Source organism: Motacilla alba, chromosome 7 (assembly GCF_015832195.1).
Source record: "Motacilla alba alba isolate MOTALB_02 chromosome 7, Motacilla_alba_V1.0_pri, whole genome shotgun sequence".
Taxonomy (NCBI): Eukaryota; Metazoa; Chordata; class Aves; order Passeriformes; family Motacillidae; genus Motacilla; species Motacilla alba.
In genome coordinates, this window is record NC_052022.1 from 9,585,117 (window position 1) to 9,608,851 (window position 23,735).

At 44.4% G+C, this 23,735-nt stretch overlaps 1 protein-coding gene across 4 annotated transcripts in view; it reads left to right on the forward strand.

The window, feature by feature from the left end:
* The window catches only part of HEG1 (heart development protein with EGF like domains 1), a 51,460-nt gene extending 32,178 nt beyond the window's left edge, over positions 1-19,282 (forward strand). For 3 of the 4 annotated variants that reach the window (XM_038142269.1, XM_038142270.1, XM_038142271.1), the window contains exons 12-20: positions 107-201; positions 1,010-1,068; positions 1,512-1,672; positions 3,405-3,539; positions 8,249-8,291; positions 8,394-8,431; positions 8,924-9,011; positions 10,442-10,616; positions 12,158-19,282. In XM_038142269.1, coding sequence (XP_037998197.1) covers positions 107-201; positions 1,010-1,068; positions 1,512-1,672; positions 3,405-3,539; positions 8,249-8,291; positions 8,394-8,431; positions 8,924-9,011; positions 10,442-10,616; positions 12,158-12,307 — 944 coding nt within the window. In that variant the 3' untranslated portion in view covers positions 12,308-19,282. The remainder of the gene's footprint in view (positions 1-106; positions 202-1,009; positions 1,069-1,511; positions 1,673-3,404; positions 3,540-8,248; positions 8,292-8,393; positions 8,432-8,923; positions 9,012-10,441; positions 10,617-12,157) is intronic. The other variant, XM_038142272.1, reaches the window with a different exon arrangement.
* Positions 19,283-23,735: the final 4,453 nt, after the last annotated feature.

The window sequence follows — 23,735 nt, forward strand, 5'->3', positions numbered from 1 at the left end:
AAAGGGATTTTCCATGCAAACAGCCTCTCATGTAAGGCAGATAAAACCACATATACACGTGGCACAGAGATGTGTTCCAACTAACTTGTCTTATTCTACTTTTTAGTGAGAATATTTATTGGCCAGGTTCCCCTGAAACTTAATATCACCCATGGGAAGTACACAGAGCTCTTCCACATCGAGAGGGAGATCCTGGAGGTGGTGAGTGTCCTTGCTGGGACTTTGGCAATGCTGGTGGGACAAGTTTCCTTCAGTCCTCTTACGATTGTCACATTTCCCAGCCATTCAGTTTTAGCCATGTGGCTTCTGGTCAGTTGAGAGCCAGTGCTGGACAGGCTGTTGGCTTCCCCAAAGGCTGTGCCATCAATAGCTCCAAAAAGACCCATGGGCTGGGGATCATCTGCACACCCCTGTGCCGTTCTTATCCAGATCTCTGCATGCACAAGTTCATCCTGTTAGTGATTGCTGGGATGGGTGCACTTAATTCCAGCTCTTTGGAGATGGATTTGGAGATGCTGCCAAAGGAAGGAGGTGCTGGGTGGAGTCACTGTGATGCTGCCTGCACAGCTTGTGCTGGGGAGTAAATACAAACAACTGCACAGATCCAGGGCCAGGGAAGATCTGCAGTCTCCAAGGGTGCTGCTTTGAGGTCGGCCTTGCACGGGGCTCTCTCCCTGCTGACATCTGGCTCATCCCTGACCTTTGTGGTCATTACACAGCAGGGCCACAGACAGATGCTCATTTCAAAATCCCCGGGGCTTTGCTCTTGTCCAAGGCTGTGCAATGGTGACTTTGTCCACCCCTTACTGACAATAGGGCAGTGCATCTCTCTTATAGAGCAGATGAACCTCTGGGATGCTCAGAGCCCCCTTGGTCTCAGCTGGCATGTCCGGGAAACACAGGGGATGGTGTCAGTGACCCAGGAGGACTGTCCCATGCTGCATCCCATGGGTCTGCCTCCTTCCATCATGCCCTGGGGTACTAACAGCTGCTCTCTCCCTCCTTGCAGCTCAATGCATCGCTGTCAGGCTTGCCAGGATACCATCACTCCACAGTTAAGGCAAGCAGGTAAGGCTAAGCTACCAGGGCAAGAATGGGAAGCTTGAGCATTTGGGATCTTCAGCTTGAGAGCCACACTCTCCATTTTGAGTCAGTGCTGGGCCTGATGCAATCCAGCCTGGCTGTAGTACAGGGCATGAGGAATGCATGGCCAGCCTGCCAGGCTCACCTGGTATTCTCCTCCTGTCCTGAGCAGCTTGGGATTCCTCCTGCCCAGGAGGAATTTATAGCTGGTTCCAAAGTGAGCTACCAGCATCCCTTCCAGCTTCATATTCTCCTCTCTGTGTAGTGGTTAGTCCTGGTTTTAAGGTCTGTTACAGTGCACGTAGTGCTGTGTCTGTGATAAGCATCTCTTGTGTTAACAGCAGTCCTCTGTATAAGGTGCTAATGATGACATCAGACTGACCTGTGATACTCAGGGCTGTTTTTTGCTTCTTTTTTTTTTTTGTTAGGGAGGCAAATTTTGTGCATGTTTCAGTGCAATCCACGTTCTCTTTAGCATCCAACGTGACTTTCTTCGATGTTATCAGCAGTGTGAAAAGCTACATTCGAGCTTGCAAATCCCCCACTGAAGCCTGCCAGTTTATATCAAGCCTGAAATCACTCCACAGAGGTAAATAGCATCTGGAAGGACTGTGGCAGGAGGGGAAAGGGATGTTTTATTTGGCTCCTTTTATAAAGGGGGACAACATTTTGTCATTTGGAAAAATCCCTCTGTATCTTTTTATCTTGCTTAAATGGGAGTCATCTTAAGAACCTCCCAGTACAAAAGGGATGCAGTTACCAAGCCTTATCTTTGCCACATGTGTGAGAAATCTGCCTCTCTGTGAAAATATTGTGCAGCACAGGATTAGAGACATTGTAGGGCAGCCTTTCATCTCTGGGATGTGACACTGGGCCCAGCCAGATCAAAAAACTGTAACTCTTAATTTCACACGTGCAGCCGGGAGCCAGGGAAATGCTGTAAAAACCAAGAGACAAAACCCTGCTGGTGAGCTCGATTGGAGCTGCTGGAGACTGCACAGCGAGCTCTGCTCTCATGCCTGCTCAGTTTCAGTGTTGCAGGTTTTAAAATGGTTCACAGTTAGTGAGAATTGTGATTTCTGTACTGAATCCTCCATCTGCCAAGGGCAATGTGGAGGCAGCTCAGAAAGATGTGAAGGACACTGGTGTTGTGTGTGACCTTCTCCAGTGGACCCCAGTGCTGTGTCCTGGCTCTCCCAACTCTCACTTCCTGAGGGATTGATGGAGGAGATTTATCTGTGAGAGGTACCTCAGGATCCCTGAAAGAGTTTCTTGCAAGGAAGCTGCTGCATATGGTGTTTTGTGACTTTTGGATTTAAGTCTTTAAGGTTTGGCCTCGAGGAGGATGAAGGGTGGCAACACTTAGCTTGGCTTTAGTGGGAAACCCCCGGTAATATTTTGGCAAAGTAAGCATGCAGATAAGAATTTCAGTGTGTGCTTTTATTGCAATGTGCTGTATTTTAAAGCCATACTCTGCCCATGGATTGCTTTAAATTATCTGGGTAAACCTGCTTGGATTATACCTACCCATTACCTCTGATACAGTGCTTCTGTAAAGTCAACTTCTAACTTGAAATAAGCAGAGTAAGAAACAAATTATATTCTTGTGTAAGTACCTAAAAGAAAACATGTCAGATTAAAAAAAGATTCATCTAGCAACGAAAGGTTTATAAAAGGAGTGTGCCAAATGAGTGACATATTTTCCATAAAGTCCTATTTCTCACTAATTTTTATTAATTCCATTTAGTCTGACATCCCAGTAAAAACGTAAATTTGATGTCATAATTTCCATCATTTATCCACAGTTTTGCTGAATGCTCATTGTAACAAATCTGACTTTCTAAATTAAAATACTGCTTCAAACTAATATAAATGAAAGTACAAATTTTTTGTTTGAAAAATGAAAAAATCCAGTGCTTAATACTGAAATGGAAAAGAATTGGTTTGGTGTAAGCAGAATGTTTTGCTTGATGTAAACTTAAAAATTGATTTGTTGAACTGTGTCAGGGGATGAATGTGTTTGAGCTTGAGCCAAACCAGATTTCTCTTTTTCCTTTCCCCTTCTGCTTCCGAACTGAAACATTGAAACATTTTATTATTCACTCCCTCTATTTGCCTGTACAAATGATGGTAGATACACAAGAAATGGTAACATAGAATAATGTTGACTCCCTCCTAATGGAACAAATATTACTAAAAAAAAAAAAAAAAAAAAAGAATAAAGCACCACATCAGCCAAATGGGATACCCTGGGAAAGCAAATGTGCATAATGGTGGGTTCAGAGAGAGCCATGCTGATGTTGGCCACCTCTTCCCAACAGCTGGCAGCTTGTGCAGACAGAAGGATCCTGAATGTGACAAGGAAACTTCAGAATGCACCGACTTTGATGGGGTTGCTCTCTGCCAGTGCAAAAGTGGGTACTTCAAATACAACAAGATGGACCACTCCTGCAGAGGTACTGCTCTTTATGTGGTGTACTTTGCCTGAATCTTCCTCAAAGTTTTTGTTCCAGTGGAAACGAGTGTGTGCATGTAGTGCTGGGCATGCAAAACCCTCAATATTACGAATAAATATTAGCAGCTCAAGTTTCTTTTATTTAGTTCGGGGGCTTTTCAGCAGACACTGAAGACACAGTCTCTCTCTAGGAATAATATTATCTCTTTCTGGAGCATGCTGTGAGTCACAGTGATTGAGGAGAGGGAGAAAGGGGCCTGGCTGCTTTGGGCTCCAGTTCAGTGGCACAGAGCAGAGATGACGTGTGTCTCTGCCTGTTTTGATTTTGTCTGAACTCTCAGTGAACTTAGGGGAAGTGCTTTAAACTCAAAAGCTTATATGAATATATCATCAGTATTTTAAAAATTTGCATCTGAAAATGATTATGAATTCATTTTTCAGGTGGGTTCCAAATAGAAATTTAAAGCTTAAAGATTGTGTTATTTTTTAGCTACTCCTCAGATCAACAAATCTGGTTTTGCTGCATTTTAAACAAAGTCTTTACATGCCAATGTTCAAAATTATTTCTGGAGGATCAGGGTGTCCATTCCCTAGTTTGTGGTTGCTGTAAGGCTTTTCTGATGACATATCAATAACAATTGCACTAGTGGTAATATATTGCTTCTGGCACTGCCTGCTGGGTTACTCTTGAAATAGGTGGAGATGTTTTGTCAGTTCCAAATCTGAGATTGAGAAAAATGTGCCTGGAAATAACTCATGTGCTACAGACTGTGGGAGGCACAGCTCAGAGATGGGCATCTCTGCTTGCCAGGTCATGGCCCTGCCTCTCCTTCACTCTGTGGCTCCTTTGCGACAAAACCTCTCCCTTTGTGTTTTCCTCCCTTCCCCTCATCTTGTATGTTGGAGGAAGGATTTCTTTTGGGAAATACTGAGCTTCTCCACCTACCAGTCAGAGAGGGGCTTATTAGTGAGTGAGGAGCTGAGCTGAAACTTGAGAGGTTTTTACCCAATTCTTGTTCCATCGTGGACAGTGGGGACCCAGGGAAAGTTACTCCATTTGTCTTGTTCATGTCTCTTGCCAAGCAGTGAAGATAAATACCTGAAAGGCTGTGAGGCACTTGGGTGTGATGGTTGCAGAGGGCTAAGAGATCTAAGACCTTGTACATGTGATTACTCCATCCTTATGAAACTTGTTTGCTGTGGAAAATATGAAAACCTTATCTGTAAACAGTGAGGCCTCAATTCCACCTTCACCTCACTGCTGTCAGTAGGAAACATCTTATTGATCACCTTGAGAGTGTCTCAGGGACAGGGCTGATGTTGGGTTTAGGCTGTAGTGCAGTGGCATGAGGGCAGCACTGAGTGCATGGTGCCACTCTCTAACAAGACGCCAAATTTTCATTATCACTTGTGCCCATCTGGGCAAGCCAGGTGGTTGGGATTTTTAAAGGCTTTTCCAAAAGCCAAGCTATGGGCCCTGTTTAGATATTTAGGGCTATTCTGCTGATAAATATAGCATACAATATACCAGCCTCTTTGAAAACCTCTGCCCTTTTAGTGCCTAAACAGGAACCGAGGTCTCATGAGCATCCGACCCTCATTGTGGGTTGTGAAAATGTGGTCTAGTAGCTCCAATTATAGTATTTGCAAAGAGGGAAATGGCTATTGTGCTGCCCTGTCCGGTCTCCCCCGTGGGAAGGCTGGGAGAATTGGCTGCCCTGACCTACAGGATTTGTTCTGTCCTCCTTGTAGCATCTGTCCTCAGGGACGTGCTTGGGAAAGCATGCCACAGGCCAGGGAAGGGTTGGGTCTCTGAGCCACAGGAGGTCCAACATGTTGGCCAGGGTACCTCTTGCTGTGCTGTTGAGTGTCTCTGAGATGCTGCTGATTTTCAGCCTTCTCAGTATCTTCAGGGCTATTTCAGTACCAGAGCAGCAAACCCAATGTGCCAGCCTTTCAAGGGCATGCTATTTTTACCGGTACAGAGTGTTTCTGGAGTGAAGCAAGGAGCAGCAAAGCAGGTTTCCAAAGAGACCCCTGAGTGTCTTTTGGGAAGGCAAAGGAATCCTAGGTTGAATAGCACAACTCAACAGCTTTGCTTGGCCCCTGACACTTAGGCCTTTCCTCTGTTCCCTGCCTGTGTTTGGAATCTTGCCAAGTGAGTGTGACAGTGAGAGCTCTCCTGGGAACGTGTTCAAAGGAGCAGCAAAGATGCCAAAGGAGAAAGCAAAGTGGCAGGAAAAGACACAGGGAGGAGACAAAAATACATAAGCACTGAGTTTTTTAAGTAAGACAGAGAAATGCATATTCAGGATCTTGCTTTTCCTCTTTTCTGCTCCTATATCCTCCTGACCCGAGAGCTGCGTGCCAGCGAGGTCCCAGGGCTGCTCCTGCTCATGGCACAGCTCCAGCTTTGAAACTGCTCAAGGTGGATGTGCCTCACACATTGCTGAGCTTAGGGTGGGCTCCAGCACCTGTCTGCCTGCTCCTGCAGCCTTCCCAACATGCAGGTGGAGGGCTGGAGCTGGGATACATGGGGCTGCTGTGCTCCTTAGAGAAGGCAACTCCAGTGAGCTGTGAGGTGATGCCTCCCTCCCTTCTACTGCCCATTTTGTTACTGCCTAATCCTGTGGTGGAACGTTCACTCCATAATGTTTTCAGTTTGCTTTTGTTAGCAAGGGAAAGGAGCAACCCCTCCAGTCTCCTTTAGCTAATGCCCCAGTGAGATGAATGAGCCAGGCAAGGATTCTTTGGGATTTACTATTCTTGCCCTGGCTGTTTGCTGACTGGGGCTCTTAACTCTTCCACAGTTACCTCTGCTCTCTTCCTTTACTTCAAAGAAATCATCTTAGAGGGAGAAAAATATATCTAGTACAAAAAGCATCCCCGTGTGATGCAGCAGGGGGGCTGTGTAATGAGCTTCACCTTCCCCATCCCCAGCTCTGGAAAAATAAATGGAAAGAGGGAGGCGGTGAAGGAGAAGTGGGGCTACATAGGGCAAAGAAAGGTGTGCAAGACCAGGTATCATGGGCATCAGCCCCCCCACCACCATTGGTACCACTTGCTACAGCAAGTCTGTGTCTACAGACACAGCAGTGATGTGAGTGCAGCAGTTTTCTGTGTCCACACATCCTGAGGATGTGGGGTAGGCAGAAGATGGGAAATTTTGTTATCCCTGCGCTTGCAACATCTATTTCTGGGAACTAGAAATCAAAAGGGTCAAAGAGAACCTGTGAGTGTTCAGAGAAAAGCTGCAATAATTAGGGAGACTCAAAGATCTCAGTGGCTTTGGCCTTATTAAAGATAAAGGAGTGATTTGGTTGTGAGAAGGAGAAATCTGATCATATAACCTTTTCCAATCTAATAAGTAAACATCCAAAGTCTGGAATTTGACACTGGGGTAATTCAGACCAGAAAGAAGGTGAATGTTTTTAATGGCTGAGGAAAATTAACTTTGAGCTTCTGACCCAGTGCTGTGGTTGATTGTCTGTCACTGAAAATATTAAAATAATTTCTCTAAAATCTAGTTCCAGTCCAACTATTTAATTTGAAACTAGAATTAAATGTAGGAAAATTCTGTGACAGTTTTAAGCAAATAGCGTTGGGGGAGGGGGGGGTGGGGGGGGAATCCATGAGCATTTTTGTTTTCATTGAACAATTCCCTAGGAATGTGCTACAGGGGTTTTCCAGACCCTCAGGTGATGTCTTGCAGACCCCCAAGGGCTGCTGCCTGTGCTAGCTCTCGCTCGTCCCTCTGCCCAAAGTGACTCTGTCTCTCTGTCTGTGTCACTCCTGCCCAGACCTTTGAGTGACCACCTTCACTGCCCCTGTGAAAGGCAGCAGATCTGCCAGAGCTCTGGTGGGACTATTGCTGAGAAAAGCAGTGATCTTATCAGTAATTTAAACCTTATAGTTTTGTGTCCAATGTATCATCCCCTTTGTTGTTCTTCAGAGGGTAGTATCATTTCCTCCGATAATTTAGGATTGCTGTGCATTAGCATGGAAATGATTTCATTTTGAAGTGATGGTTCCAGGTTTTCACCAACATTTTGCATATAGCAGTTTTATTTAGACCTAATAAATTCAATTTCTATTGTAATTTCTATTGAATTTCTATTGTAAAATACAATACCTCAAAATTTGATTTAGCTGCAAATTTGAAAGATCAGAAAAGGTGACATGAGAAAAAAAAAACCATTAGCATCCCAGGTTACCCTGACTGTGTTTGCATAACATCTTGTTGCAGTATCAACATTTAAAAGTAATTAATAACATGCACCTATGCTAAAGCAGCATAGTTTAAGTGGGATTTCAAAATGAAAACTGGAGGCACTTGCAGATTTTTTACGTTGCTATTTTGTGTGAAGCACTACCAGTGTGCAGTGAGTTTCCATTTGGGCAAGAAGCTCTGCTGGGAATGACGCTGCCAGCAGCCCTCCCTGTGCCAGGCTCCAAACTGGCTCCACTTGGAAGCCCTAAAACGGTTCCATTAAAGTCCAGCAGGAGGCATTATTTACCTTATTCACCTTAAGTGCACGATGTTTTCCCCATACCGGAGGACATCCAGCCGCCCATCCGAGCGCACGGCATTCCTGCCGGGCAGCGGGGGCCCGGGGGGGAGGGTGCAGGTGAGGCTGCCGTGGCAGCGGCGCTGGGAAATCCCTGCCGGCTCCACTGCGCGGTGCTCACGGCCCTTCTCTCTGGTTTTAGCCTGTGAAGATGGATATAAGCTGGAAAACGAGACGTGTGTGAGGTATGGTGACTGTTCTGCCCTCCTCCCACCCCACCATCCTTGCTCTGGTGACCTGTTGGCACAACTGAGCTGCTGAAACTCCCTGTTGTTCTCTGTTCCCAGCTGCCCCTTTGGCTTGGGTGGATTCAACTGTGGAAACCGTGAGTACCAAATTTCATTTCTTTCATTTTCTACACTGTCAGAAATAGGAGATTTGAAACAAATAATTGCAAGTGACTGTGCCTAAAATGCAGTAGGTACATGCTACTTTTTTCAGTGCTTTTTGTTCCTTCATTTTCTGTTAAAAGTCATTTTCTGGACCTTCTTTTACAAAGCTGACTTAATGTCATCTAAGGAAAGGAGATCTCCTTTCCCTATATAGTCTGTCAGGATAGCACATATAGTGGGCATTCTTGGAGCAAGATCCTTGAAGGTGAATCCATTTGAGTTACTCTGATCTATCAGTGAAAGCAATCTATTCCTTAGGGAAACAAGAACTTGTTTCTATTTCACTTGAAAACTTAAGGCTGTATTGCTTACGGGGAAGGGGGAAGGTGAGAAATAAGCAGCTAATGCCTTTGCATGGGCACTGTGGATATTTTACACTGGGGTTTAAAATCACACTGCTGTTTCTCTGTCTCCCCTGTCTGCAGCGTATCAGCTCATCACGGTGGTGATTGCAGCTGCAGGAGGGGGACTGCTGCTGATCATGGGCATAGCACTGATTGTCACCTGCTGCCGGTAGGTACCGCTGCCAGCCTGGGCATCCTCCCCGTGGATTGCACCACACCCAGAGCTCCCTGTGTTTAAGGACTAAAACACAGCATAGCTAAGGACCAAAACATAAGCGAAAACATCGGCTAAGCAAATGGGTTAATATGAGATACTGAAGTATCACACTGTGCTTTCATTTGGAGAATTTTTAATTATTTTTTTTCCCCAGCAGCCAGGCTAAACAATGGACTGGGTGTCTCTTAAAGGTACACCTGGAAATCATGTCCTCTTAAGGATGGAGAGGTAGGAGAGTCCTTCCCATGCAGGGTTGTAAGGCTCTGAAGCCAGGCAGCAGACTCCAAAAGTGCAAGCTAAGTAGAAAGGAGCAGTTTAGGCAACAGGAGAGGTTACTTGCTGTTGCTCCAGTGGTGTTTGAGTGTATTTAAGGGTATTTTCATTCACCTTTATGGACAAGTCCTGCATGTGCTCTCACTCTGTGTGTCTCTCCTTCTCACACACATACACACCTCATTCCCATACCAGCAGGTGGCTTTGGACACGATGTGCTTGCCTAGGAAGCTCTGTTTCTTGCTTTACATAATCTGAAAACGGATGCCTTGCAGTAACACCCACTCCCTGCTATTCCAGTCCCCAAATCTAGGATTTCAAAGCTCTCTGATAAAGTTGGCAACTGGATTTGTAAGTGATACAGATGTGGCAGTGGTTTGGTTGTGCCCCTGTTACCCCATATTTTCAGCCAGGGGGATGCCAGCAAACCCCCACCAGGAGATGAGGTGGCCCAGAGTGCAGATCTCCACGGGGGTGGACTGATCTTCTCATGAGTCCTGGCCTTATGCAGCTTATGTGACTTCCTGGATGATACTCTGCTTTGAACTGGAAGTGTCACCAAAGTCCACTCATTAACGATTGTAGTCCTGGAGGGACATTTGGTATCACTCAGGCCAGCTCCTTGCAGGTCTTCCTTCTTAGGAATTAACATTCCTAAGTTAATTAGGAATTAACAAGTGCTATAGGTAATAGCATGGGGGCTCCTACATGTTTTTCTTCCTCAATTTCCATGATTTTTTCATTGACTTAGATGAACACACATGTTTTTAGGAGACAAGGGACATAGCTGGAACAGCAGGGGTTCAAACTGAATATAGGGAAAAATTCTTTCACCAAGAGGGCAGTAAGGCAGTGGAACAGGTTGCTCAGGGAGGTTGCCGTGTAACTTTGGAGATTTCAAATCCCACCAGATAATGCCCTGAGTTGCATGATCTGATTTCATATCTGACTTGGCTTCAGAGCAGATGGCTGGACTATAGTCCTGAGGTGATCTTTGTTCAAGATTTGTGACATCAAGTAATGATCTCTCCTGAGATCATGTCAGAAGTGTATACAAGACAGCAGGATAAGTTGTAAGTTTTCACTTTCCCTCATTCTTTTATAAACAGGAAGAATAAAAATGACATAAGTAAACTGATTTTCAAGAGTGGGGATTTCCAGATGTCACCTTATGCTGAATATCCGAAGAATCCCCGGGCACAGGAGTGGGGCAGAGAGACCATCGAGATGCAGGAGAATGGAAGCACCAAGAACCTGTTGCAGATGACAGATGTGTATTATTCGGTATCTATCCATAGATTATCTTTTAACCCTTTGTGCCTCATACAGGAAAGAGATATTCTTTTACTTTTGGAAGTGCAGATCCCTTTCCTGCAAGATCAAAGGGCAAAGCAAATGTCTTTCACAGCAAGGCATTTTAGGAGTCTTATGGGCTCTGGCTGTCACCTGTGGTGAACATCACAAAGAGATGTCATTAGGAAGAGTTTAGAGGAAATGTCTAGGAATAGTGTGGTTAAAATGCCCAAAAATCCCAATCCTGGAGTAGAGAAGTACAGTTAAAGGTTTTGGATAAACTGCTAGGGTTCCCTGTTAGCAGTTTTCTCCTGTCCACCCTCACTGATGAAGTGGAAGGTTGAAACCTCTGTCTGGGGAACTTTGCCCCAGAATAGGAAGATCCTGGTCACTGAGGACCCCTCTTTTCTGCCATTCCTTCCCTCTCCAGGGTACACAAGGAGCATCCCTTCAGCTCTGAGGAATTAAGGAGTAATAGGCTGTGTAGGGCACAGAAAGACACAAGCTCAAGTTGTTATGTCATGGTTGGTACCATCTGCTAATGGCTGTATCCAGAGCTCTGGTGCTGCTGTATCATCTGTCACTCATTTTCAGCAACATGTACTTAAGGTGTGTGTGGGTTATTCATGAGAGTGAAAGTCGCAGGATTTCACCCAAATCACACATTCTGGTCTCCTTGCTTTCCAGAGCAGAGAGCATTACTATTTTCCTGGCTTATATTTTAAGTTTTTCCATGAGCAAATTTACTGGATTGCACAGCATGGAGTCAAACAATTCTCCTTCATGCTTGCACTAAGGATGAGATATTTGAAATGAAAATGCATTTCCTAATTTTTTAGACTAAATAAAGACTCTCATTATGCTGGGAACTAGAAGTGGAAACTTTTTAGCAAGCAGTAGGTGATGAGGGTTTTGCATGGATCTGCTCTGTAACAGATTAAACCAAGAGGCTTTCACTGGGTGAAAAGATTGTACAGACTTGATCTTAGACATCAGTGTTCCTCCACCAAGTGTCCCCAGGAGTCTTACTTAGTTACAAGAAGGGGAGAGAAAGGAAGGTCAGATGGTTTTGTATTTGACATATAATTCAAGGGCCTGTGTTGGGAGGGGAGGTACCTAATGGTAAATGGGGAGAGAAGTGCCCAGGTAATACTCAAAGCAGGAGACTACCTTTGATTTTCTATAATTGTGTCCTTTAAGGATGGCTCTGGGATGATATCCTTTTAATGAGAGTTGTTTCAATACTTGAGCTCAGCAGTAGATTTTTTTTAATTAAAAATTAACTGTGTACTTAGACCACACTTGGCAGAGTCAGGTAAGCTTCAAGTCTGTTCATTGGCCAGATGTTGAAATTGGATTTCATCATAATAATACCTTCAGGCAATACAACAAAAATTGTTCTAGATTATAGAGATCATAAGAGATCCCATTGTTCCCTCTAGCTACTGAACCAACCAACAGCAAAGACATGTGGAGAAGGATTTGAGTGTGAGAATAAGACCTTTTATTTTTATTTTTTTTTGCTAATACAGCCAACTGGACTGAGAAATCCTGAACTGGAAAGAAATGGACTTTATCCTCCCTACACTGGTTTGCCTGGATCTCGACATTCGTGCATCTACCCTGGACAATACAATCCATCCTTCATTAGTGATGAAACCAGAAGAAGAGACTATTTTTAGCAAAGAGTGGAGAGGGAGTGGAAGATTGACACAGTTGTGTGGCCCTTAATTCCCAGGTACAATCTGTCTCCTGGGTAGTTGAGACCACATCAATCTTACTCTTCCCATTTAATAGGAAGGACTTTGAACTTCATGCTGAGCATTGCTGCCCTGAGGGACAGTCACAGTTGCTGAGCATCAGAGAGGAGGAGAAAGAGGAGGGAATGGCTCAAGAAGCACATCACCAAAAGACCCAGTGGGAAGCTAACACGCGTACTCCTTACTCATTCTTCACTCTTCGCGCTACATGTGCAAGCATGGATCAGTACAGGCAGATGAACTGTGCCCAGCACTCTGCATTGAATACCACTAGGGAGTGTCTTGTTTACAGATCTCGTTCACTGTTGACTGTGCTTGTCTTCCTAGCCAGCCTTCATGCAAAGATTCACTGTGCAATTGCTTTTGGTCAGGCAAGTTCGTCCACTCCCTTTCAGACCACTGCCTTGCTGCTGGCTTCGTGCATGACAGGGAAGCTGGCTTGTGTTCTGGCCCTCACCTTCATACTGGTAAAAGTTCTCCAGATTTCTGGGTCCTTGCCAAAGCCAGGTGTCTGGCAATACTGGCTGAATTCATGGGTTGATTGTCTCCAAGGAGCGCAGGAAGGTTAGTCACACTGCAATTTTAACAGAAAAAAGGCACAGTTGTTCCTCTGTGCTGCTTTGAGAACCTTCTGTATATAGGGAATGTTGTTGTTTTGTCAACCAGTGTTGTTCAGAAGTGATGCCACTGCACGCCATCATGGTGCTTCCATATGGGATCCTTTGGGGCTCTGTTTCCCTGCAAGGATTTAAATGTCTGTAGACACAGCAATACAATATTAAATAATTCTCACAGGGAAGAAGAAGATGAGCAGTGAATTCAGAATGCTTTTTATGAGGAATCTGTGAAGGAGTAATAATGCTGTAGCCTTGGCTGGGCAGAGGAACCTGAATTCTGGGCACTGAAGGTGGGATATGTTTTCAAACCTCCAGAGTCCACCATGAATTTGTAGGCACTGTGGAGACTTGCAGTGCGTTGGAAAAGAGGGCTTACTGCAGTCAGTTGCATTTAAGGAAGAGAAAAACATGATGCTTGCAATCCTAGCATAGCAAAGATCACTTATGTTGAAGTGTTTTTCTTTCTTCCATCCTAGTTTCGAGTGATTCAGACAAGGCAAGTTTCCTCACCCAGGTGTGTTCGTTCATATTAGCAGAAGCTGAAGAATGTGAGTTATTGCATTTCTCACCAAAGATCAGGTTGAAGCTCATGGACTGTATTCTGACCTAAAGTGAGTGTGGAAAGAGATCTTACTAATCACAGAACCCTGGAATGGATTGGGTTGGAAGGGATCTTACAGATCATTTTTTTCCAACTCCTCTGGCATAAGCAGGGACACCTTCCACTAGATCAGGTTTCTGAAAGCCCCATCCAACCTGGCTTTGAACACTTGCAGGGACTGGGTAACTTCTCTGGGCAACCTGTTTCAGTGCCTCACCATTCTCATAATGAAGAATTTCTTTCTTGTAACTAATATAAATCTACCTTCTTTGCTTTAAAATGATTTCCCTTGTCCTATCCCTACATGCCCTTGTGAAAAGTCCCTTTCCAGCTTTCTTGTAGGCCTTCTTTAGTTACTGGAAGGTGCTCTAAGATCTCATTGGAGCCTACTCTTCTCCAGGCTGAACAGCCCCAACTTTCTCAGACTGTCTTCACAGGAGAGGTGCTCCAGCCTCTGACCATCTTTGTGGCCTCCTCTGGCCTCTTTTCTTCAGATGGGACCACTGAACACAGCACTGCAGGTGGGGTCTCAGGAGAGCAGAGCAGAGGGAAAGAATCCAGAGAATCCCCTCCCCACCCTGGTTCTGGTGCCACCCAGGACACAATTGGCTTTCTGGGCTGTGAGAGCACATTGCTGGGTCATGTTGACCTTCTTTCCAACCAACACCCCAAGTCCTCAGGGCTGGTTTCTATTCTCCAACAGCCTGCATTTGTGCTGGGATTGCCCCGGCTTACATGCGGGAAATATAATTAAATATCATGAAGTATATTTACCACTTATCTTTACTGCACTGTTAATCTGAGTCATCCAAAGCCTGTTTAGATACAAGGTCCAGATGCAGTTTCTCCCCTTGAATGTGAATGTGCTTTTAATTCAAAGTGACTGCTTGTATAAGGATAACAAATAGCACAGTTCCTTCGTCACTAACTCACCGTATCTGTAGTGTGTACATAAGCTGATATTCCCTTCTTCCCCACCATGCTTTAAAAAACACAGTGCCTACAACAAAGTTCATTAGGTAGCTCAGCTGACTGAAGCACTGAGGATAATGGGGTGCATCCCCCAAAGTGCCTAACCCCAGTTCAGATGCTCATGTCTTGTGTGGCTGCTCACTGGAGGCAAACCTGGGCTGATGAGCTCTCCATCAGGAAGCAGGAACTTGCATCCTACCGATGGTGTGAGTTCCCAGATCCTTTCCCGGCACTTTAAAGGCTGTTGAGTTCCCTACCAAAGGTCAGTAACAGGTATCCAGAGGGAAGGGAGTCAGCAACAGGCAATTATAAGCTGTGTTGGCTTAGAGGTTTTTGGTCCCTGCTCACAGCTGCTTCTGTTTTCTCAAAACTTCAAGACAGGAAAGGTGCCACAGATGTGCCCGAGAAGGCACAGTTCAGTGCACCAGCCATAGAACACCAACACGGTGTCTTTTTTACACCTCAGTTCTTGTCTTCTATGTAGAAGCAGCAGTGTGAGCTTGCAGAGAAACAGAGCTTTATGGACACCTAGGGCAGTACCCTTTGCACTTACGTGAATTTTCGGTGACAATGCATGCAACTTCACACCTGTCTGATCCATAAGCAGCCTTGCAGCTGGTAGTGCACAGCTGATCTCAGCTTTAGGGGGAAAGGAACGGATGCTCATGGGAAGTACAGCTGCCTAAGGAACTGTATTTAAGGAAAGCTCTACTTACAGTGTCCAAAATATTACAACAGGTAAAGCACAAGAACTAGCTGTTTCCTGCCACACTGATCAGAGTTTTCATCCAGGACAGAAGGGACTTCCTTTCCCCTTGTACGGAGCAGAGCTATGTTTTTGTTACAAAAGAAAAGAAGAAGATGCAATTAATGCTAAATCTAAATCCAAAACCTATAGACAAGCACTGGGACAAAGTCCAGTTTCAGTAAAGCAGTTTGTGATGAGGAGGTGTCCCAGAAATGATGAGAACCCCATGATTTACTCATGTGTCAGCATTTCCTCAGATGGGGAAGCATTTAGGCCTGTGGTTATAGGCAAAGATGTTTAACTGCTTGGTTGGTTCAAAGACTAGGAGATGAACTTCTGCGTGTCAAGTACAAAGGACAAAGTATGGCACACCAACTCACAATGGCAGATCAGTCCTTCTGCACAAAGAGTATATGAACACAACTTCTGGTCTGTATCTCCCAGCACATTGCAAATTCCAAGGGATTTGAGTGGAAGTGAGGTAGGACTATTTCTAAGGAGAGCACACAAAAGTTTGCAAGTAATAATTTTAATACCTAATGGTCTTCAAATTCTTCTTGAATTGTATCTGAAGAGAAAGAGTCTCAGTAAATCCAGCAGGATTTGCTGAGTGAGGACTGCAAAACTTGGTATTTTCTGAAAGAGTTGTATTGCATTGAAATTTTCTCTCTGCCAATGCAGGTAAGCATTGGGGCATTTCTTATGAGGGTTTATCCATCGCAGCCTGACCTTCTATTTGGGTAAGAAAGGAGTCTCAGAGCCAATATATAGTCCATAGGAGGAGGAGGAGGAAAAGGGTCTCTCCTGGCCTGCCACACCATCTCTGGTTCTCTGAGGAGGCCCTGCCCAGCGGGCACCCAGAGAGGGGTTTAGGCAGGAGGAGTCAGCACCCAGGTGAGTGCAGGTGCTTTCCCCCGAGTGTTCCAGGAAGCTTTTGGGAAGGTGACAGAGGCAGCCTGGGGTGATTCAGCCCCTGGGTCTCCACCAGCCCAGCTGCAATCTGTGCTGCAGTGCTCCTGTCTTCAGCCAGGCACCACCCACTCCCAGCTCCCCTGGGACAGAAGGGGTGGGTGCAGTGTGCTGTGTTGTGTCACAGTTTATGATGGTTGTTTTACTGCAGTGTTCACTGCCTCGCCCCAGCTGTGTGGACTCGCCCAGCCACAGCAGGGATGTGGGCAAGGTTTCAGTGCAGGTTGTCTCTGTGTAAAGCTGCCACCTGGATCCTCTCTGTGTCTGCCATGAACAAAGCACCCTTTGGCAGTGGAGTGGGGCTTGTTACTCCTCTTGGGTATAAGAAGGGTCTCTGTGTGCCCACTTTCAAAATCAGATGCTTCTCTGTTCACAACCTAACTCTCTGCAGGATGTCGAAATACATGCAGCTTATTTCCCATCTCTCTTTTCGATTATGTCTAGCTACCCCAAATTGAAAATTTTGAGCACACTGGATGTTTTTGCCAAGGGAAATCACTCTCCACTATGCGAGAGGATAGAAGGGAAGTGGCATGTTTTTGGTATGGAGAATGCAAGTGGTTCAGCCAGATGTGGGGAAAGGAAGAAAAACTACACCAACACTGCTCATAAATCTGCTGCTGCTCCTGGCTGCTGTGGAAAGTGAGGGGAGCAGTCAGCAATGACCCATGGGCAGTTGTGTGGGTGTATTTTTAATTAAATTTGGGAAAAAATGCTAATTCTGTTGCTTGACAGGAAAAATTGTGAGAGGCATGTGTTTGCTGCTATGGTGCTCTGCCAGTTATATTGAAAAAATGCCTTACCCACAAAAATACCCCTGACAGTCAGCATAGGAGAGGCAGTCCCAGTGAACTGATCATCAAAACACAGATTTGAGGAATCTTTCAAAAGGAATCTTGAACATACAGTCTTCCTGTGTCCTGCTTCTTGCCCTGGCCAGTCCTTCCAGCTGCACTGGGAAAATCAGGCTTGTTTTTTCACACTGTTGAAACCTCACAGCACTGAACTGGGCTATAAGTGGAAAAAGCAAGCCAGGTTTTCCCCCACACTGGAAGTGTTAGGTTTTATAGCAGCAATGAATCTCATTGCTCTTGGGGCATTTCCCATAAGACCCACTGGCACAGTCATGTACTGAATTACTGCTCATGAACAGCTTTATGAAAGTTATCTGCCTTCATGCTGCAGGGTAGTAAAAGGCTTTTAAAATAGCAATAAATTGCAGTTAGAGAGAGGTATTTATCATTGTGAAATTGTTTGAGCCAGTACTGTACAGGTTTTTTGCTGGGACCTGAGTGAGCACAGAGTGGGTTTGGACACTGCTGCAGATATGCTGAGTTGCTTTCCCAGGACTTGTCTCTGATGCTGGTCAATGGCCATATCCATTCCAAATCCAGCTGGAATTTTCATTCCCTAATAATAATCTTTAGCTTTCTTCCTTAAATTAACAAGGACAGATGCATTTTACTTAAATGCTCTTCCTATGCTGACTAATGTTTTTTCCTCTTTACACACAAAGGATGTAATCCAGCATCACTACAGTGACTGGGGTAACTCCCATGGACTGCAAAGAAGCTTTTTTAGGCCTGAATTACTCCACCACCAGGGTCACCTGCATGTAGTACATGCTTTCCCATGGCTCTGTCTGCCTATTTCTGTGATGCTGTTCCTCCCTCTCCATGTTGTATCTATTTTTTTTTAAAGCATACTTATTACTGTAGCAGGACTTGTGTTATGTGAGAATGAACAAAACAGCTTCAAGATTGGAAACAGTTTCCTGGGAAGAGAGTGAATGTGAATTTTGGGTAGTTGTTTTACTGGTCAGCCAGCCTCTTCCCTATCATGTAATATCTAGGGATGTAGAGATGCTTCCTGCTGTCACACATATCAACTGCTCTGCAGATCACTCTTGCCCGTCCCTTTAGAAATTAAGCAAGATCTCCTAGTTTCAGAAGGGGTATGTCTTATGTGCTTGTAAAAGTTTGGGACCTTTTCAATGTACATTTAATTCTTCATTCCCTTGAGCTGCTGAAATTGAAAAGCAGGAGAGAAATTCACCAAGGAGTAAGAAGTACCAAAATTAAAAAAGAAAAAAAGAAAAAAGAATATGCTTACTTATTTTGCAGAAGTGTGACTTCAGTCCTGTGAGATCAAGTGTGGGATGACACCTCTTCTGTGTCTAGTCTGTGTTGCATAATATCCTTGTTGAGGGAACACCTAGCAAGGGTACCTGATGTTCCTCCAAAGTGGTATTGAAATGCTGAATTGCTCAGTCTCTATTTCAATCAAATGCTAGAAGAGATGGGAGTCCTACTTGGGTTAATGACTGCAGCAGGCTGCCCCCAGATCAGCAAAATCCTGTATGGAAAAGTCCTGTGGAATACAGTAAATACTGATCACTTCTTTTGAATACGGCTATAGAATTTGCTGGACATAAAAAGTCGTCAATAAAATCTGCTAGGATGGGTTTACTTTAGAAGCTCAACAGGATAAATATTTAATGCCTTCATTTTTTAAAGGAAATTCTATTAAACTCAGTCATTTGCTTTAAACCCATTAAATTCTACAGGACTTTCTCGTAGTCAAAGGTGAAACTTGGTGTGTAAAATCATAATGATTTATTTAAGCAGCTTTTAGAATTGCAGTAGTAAAGCTCACCTTTTGTGAACTCTCTTCCAAAAGATAAATTTTCAGCATTTGTTTGTGCTTCTTTACAACCTGAATGTAAACCTGCTTTATGTTCTTGACATTGCTCCACTCCCTTCTCTCTATCTCTGAATGTTTGCTTCCAAGTCTCTGGGGTTCTGAGGATGTTTTCCAAACCAGTATTATTTAAAGTTGTATCATATTTTCAGCCTCCACTAATTATACAGTACTGTAGTAGCAAAATATAATTTTTAAGGATTGGATTATTTTTATACCTGCATCCAATATTATTAAATCTGGCGTTCTAGTCAGTATCATAAAAGGATACAATAAAACAATGAATATTACTCTGTCCCTGCTTTTTTATTGTCTTTAGCTTTGCCTGTAAAGGTAAACATATGCAATTTTTAGGTGGTTTTAATTATTATTATACATCTAATCCAGAAAATAAGAAATTGCATAGAAAAGAATTTGCTTGTTCTTCTGATGGTGCTTCCTGATCCAATAACTAAATTGAAAAGCAAAGAGAAAATGGGTATGTTCTGTTAGTTGTGCCAAACAAAATCCTGCTCAGCTGAAGTACGAGTTGTGTTCTGATACATTTATCTTAGTGGCACCAAGCAACTCAGTCTAATTTTAATTTTTCTCAGTTTAATTTTTGCTGGAATTGGTATAGTTGTGTGTTTGTGCGTGTGTGAGTGCGTGTTGGAAGGGAGGAAAACCTCAGGAGAGGTGGTTGCAGCAGGGCTGTTTGCAAGGGAAAAGGACTGGACCTGACCACCATGAGATTTACTGGTCCTGTCCCAGTAAAAATCACCAGGGACAGTGAAGAATGCCTAGCTGAGTGTCCCTCAAAGGAAGAAGGAGGGCACCTTGGATCCAGAGGAACACCATGTCTGACTCAGGCTGCTGAGAAGAGGCATGATTTGGAAGAGCATCTGGAGCAATGGCAGGTAGGTTCATTAGGGGCAATTTTTTTGGTGTTGCTCCAAAGCAGTACAACTATGACAGAAATCACATGGGACTAAGGGGGGATTCATCTGTTGTATGAAAAGTTGGCCACTTTGAACACATGATCTGGCTCTCCCAGTAGCCATGAAAAGAGACACACACCCACAGAGAGCACCTCACCCCATGGTAAGAGACCACTTACCCTGATTGTCTCATGTTATTCTACTTTCCGTGTGAGGTTGGTATCTTTTAGGAAATTGGCAGTGTAAAACCACGGGTCACAACATTTCCACGGGACTAAGTAAAAAGTCTTTGGGGTTATGGACAAGCACATGATTTAACAGCCCTGTCCACTTCAGATTTGCATGTCAGTGCCTCTGAGATCACTGAATCACCAAGTGGGTGCCCTCAAACTCTTAAGAACCACCTGAAAATAAGTTAAAGAGCATCTGCTTCCCCTGATGATATGTGAATTGGTATCTATAGCTAAAGCTTTGATTTAAACTTCTGTAGCTTTTTTTTTAACTTTTAGCTAATTAAAACATATATTTCTACTTATATATGTCATACATAGTGGAGGAACAAATTTACATGAAATAACAAAATGTAGAGGAATCTAGTAAGAAAAAGGATTGAAAAATGTGTAGGGAAAAAGTATTGAGCTGATGCACGTAAAGAGCTGTAAAAGACAATTTTTCCTACTTTCTCTTCTGACAGCATGATTGCCTCTTGATTACATGCACTTTCTAATAGATAGATAAGGCCCTTTACTTTTGGTATTTCTTTTTCCTGCCATAAAAAAGTATTGACAATAGAGCAGCTACTTTTACTAAACATAGCATATTTTTTATTCCATAATAATTGTTCAGTGTTCTTGATTGTCATATCTGAGTTTTGACACACAACAGTTTGATTTTACAGCCTCTAGAAAGTTACTGAGTTATTTCTGCAAAGGAAGTTTTGTCTGTAGTTCCTTGCAGGACACAATTGCTGTGGCTGTGTGAGTCTGTCTGGACTAACAGTCAGCTTTTTATTGTGCTTAATGTGTGCTTAATGACTTAATTAGTAAGTGCAGTTTCACTGGTATCAGTTCTCCTCTGGTTAATTCTCTGTGTCTCTTCTCCTAAACCACAATATCTCTATAATTAATTCCCCCACAAATCACCAAGCAATGGGGCACATAGAGCCTGTCACCCTCCTTCCTGGGGAGAGCCTGTTGTGACCACTGGTGTGTCACAAAACGGACAGGGAAGGGCAAGCAGAGATGAAAACTGCTTGCCCATGAAGATGTATGTCTGTTCAGGGCATTATTTCCTGGAGGAACCAGGGCCTTTTGCATTGCAACTGACTCACACTGCCAAAACTGTGATCGTAATAAACGTAAACAACCAGGTAGGAATGGAAATAAGGTTTAAAAAAATAGGCAACACACCAGCTCCTGATGTGCATTCACTGTGCATTAGAGCAGTTCTAATGTGCAGGACTGCACACTCAACCAGTAGTCTCTAGTGTAGGCAGAAAAGCTGCACCATTTACACCTGCTGAAGACCTGGCCCTCCTTTTCTATAGTGCCTTGAGAAGTTCTTGTGGTCCCATGCACTTTCTTCACAGCCAACAGGGAGATTTTGAGACCTGGATTAACCTAGCTGCACCTTGAGGCAGCTCTGGAAAATCAGAGTGTATCGTGAGGACTGAAGAGTGTAGGTCTGGGAGATGGACATTGCCAGAGGATGGGTGACATAAAGCTGTGCCACTCTCCAACAGCCAGGTTTGTCCCCCTCTGCACACCCACTCCCACCTGAAGCACCTGCTGGGGTCTGGGGCTCACAACACTGAAATTTGTTATTCTGACAAGACTTTGGGATTAGTTTTTGGATGTACCCTGAAGCTGGGAGGGTGATGGTGGCCTGAGATGGAGGCTGGACACTGGCCAAGCAGGTAGGCACAGGGCACTGGGGCCAAACATTTCCCAGGCATTTCCTTCTCTTATTCTGCCAGCTTCCTGGCAAAGCATTTTAAGGAGGGGCCTGGAGGAGCTGAGTGATCTGTGATGGACAATGGGCATGGGAGGGAGCAGCAGCAGGGCAGGAGCTGAATCCAGCATGGCCTGAAGGAGCAGACAGAGGGAGAGGGAGACTGCCAGGGGGTCGCTGGGGGGACTAGGGGTAGGTGTGGGGAGCAGGTCACACTGGAGGGACTTCAGGGATAGAGACACAAAGGAAGGCACAGGCAAAACCCCCACATTTCAGGCTCAGCGTCCTGAGGAGGTTCACAGAGGGAAAAGGCTGTTCATTCCTTGTGCCAGCAGAGAGGCACACAACCATTTTTGCTGTCTGTAAGCCAGCAGTGTTTCCTGGTTCAGTGCAAGTTAAAAGTTTAAGACAACCCTAAGCTCAGGTATGACTTTGAGTAATACTTCTGGTCTCTCTCACCCTCCTTCATTCAAGGAGATACACCCTCTCCATATAGGAGATTACCCAAGACTGCATTTCTGGTTCTTAAAACAGAAGCTCAAACAAAAGCAGATGAAGGGAGAGGCGTTTACTACAGAGAGCTGTTATGTGGCAATCAGCAGTGTGTTCAAAACCTGCTTGTGTTGCTGGCAGTGGGGTCTGCCAGAGGAGACCAGGACCATGGCCATTAGAAGTGGCATTGCAGGGGATACACTGACGGGTTGTTCTTCCTTCTTTTGTCTGGTAATGATGGCATAACCTGTGTTTACTAACCTGTGTTTACTTCAGAGAAAGACTTTACTGGCAATTGTGGCAGGATACAGAGTCACTCAGACCATCAAAATGAGAGAAATTACACCTTTGCCTGAAAAGGAGGAACTGGAAATCACTGATCTGGCCCAGCTGACCTCAAGCAGTGCATTTTACTGGAGCACAAAGCAGAACAAACGCTGGAAAACTTGGGCAGGGGAGGCAGCTGAAAGTAAGAGACTTCAGGATAACCAACTTCTGCCCACAAAGACCTTTTTTCCCATCTTGGTCTCTCACTGGCCATTTCAGAAGCTTCCTGGAATACAATATTAAAAAGTCTCAGTCTCCAACATGTTTTCCAGGCATCACAGCAGGGTTACCCGCTGAACACCTTTCTGGGCTTTTTGTCATTTCTAGATCTGCTGCAGGCTTTCTGCTCCAGCCTGACATTCCCTGGTTACAGATGTCTCTCTGGCAGGAGTATGCTTTCCCTCAAGAAAGGGAGGCTGAGACTCAGATAAAGACAAAAACACCTGCTGGCTGTCCTGCCTGCTCCTCCTTTTTGCTCACCACTTTAGTGAGCCTGCAACACACATAAGAGGGCAGCAAACAAAACAGCCATGATCACTGCCAGAAGGGCCAGTGTCAGTCCTGTTTCTTTGATGTCAAAGGTGCAGGTGTTTTCTCTCTCTTTTTAATCTGTTAAGCAGTAAGAAGTGCCTTAGCATAAGGTTTTGCTTATAAGAAAAAAAAAAAAATTGGAGTTTGAGGAATGAAGCTAATCTGTACTGGTAATTTATTGCACAGAAAGTGAACATGTGGATCCCAGGTACTCTTTTCCAAGTGCATAATAAGCATGCCTTGGGATGGGGTCACCTCTTCCACTTTAAGAACAGATTATACTGCACTCTTTATTTAATTTGCATGAAAGGTGTTGGTATGGAAAGCTGGCAGGGGATAGCTGGTGCACTGTCAGTTCCCATGTCAGCTTATTTAGCAGTAACTTCCTTGTATCAACTGATCTCAAGTATTTATGACTTAAAAGAAGAACGCTGCAGGTCCAGAAATCTCCTCCCAGCCTGAGGAGGAAGAAAAACACCGCTTGAATTTATCATTTGCCACTTGCCACCATGACGTCAGCTCAGGG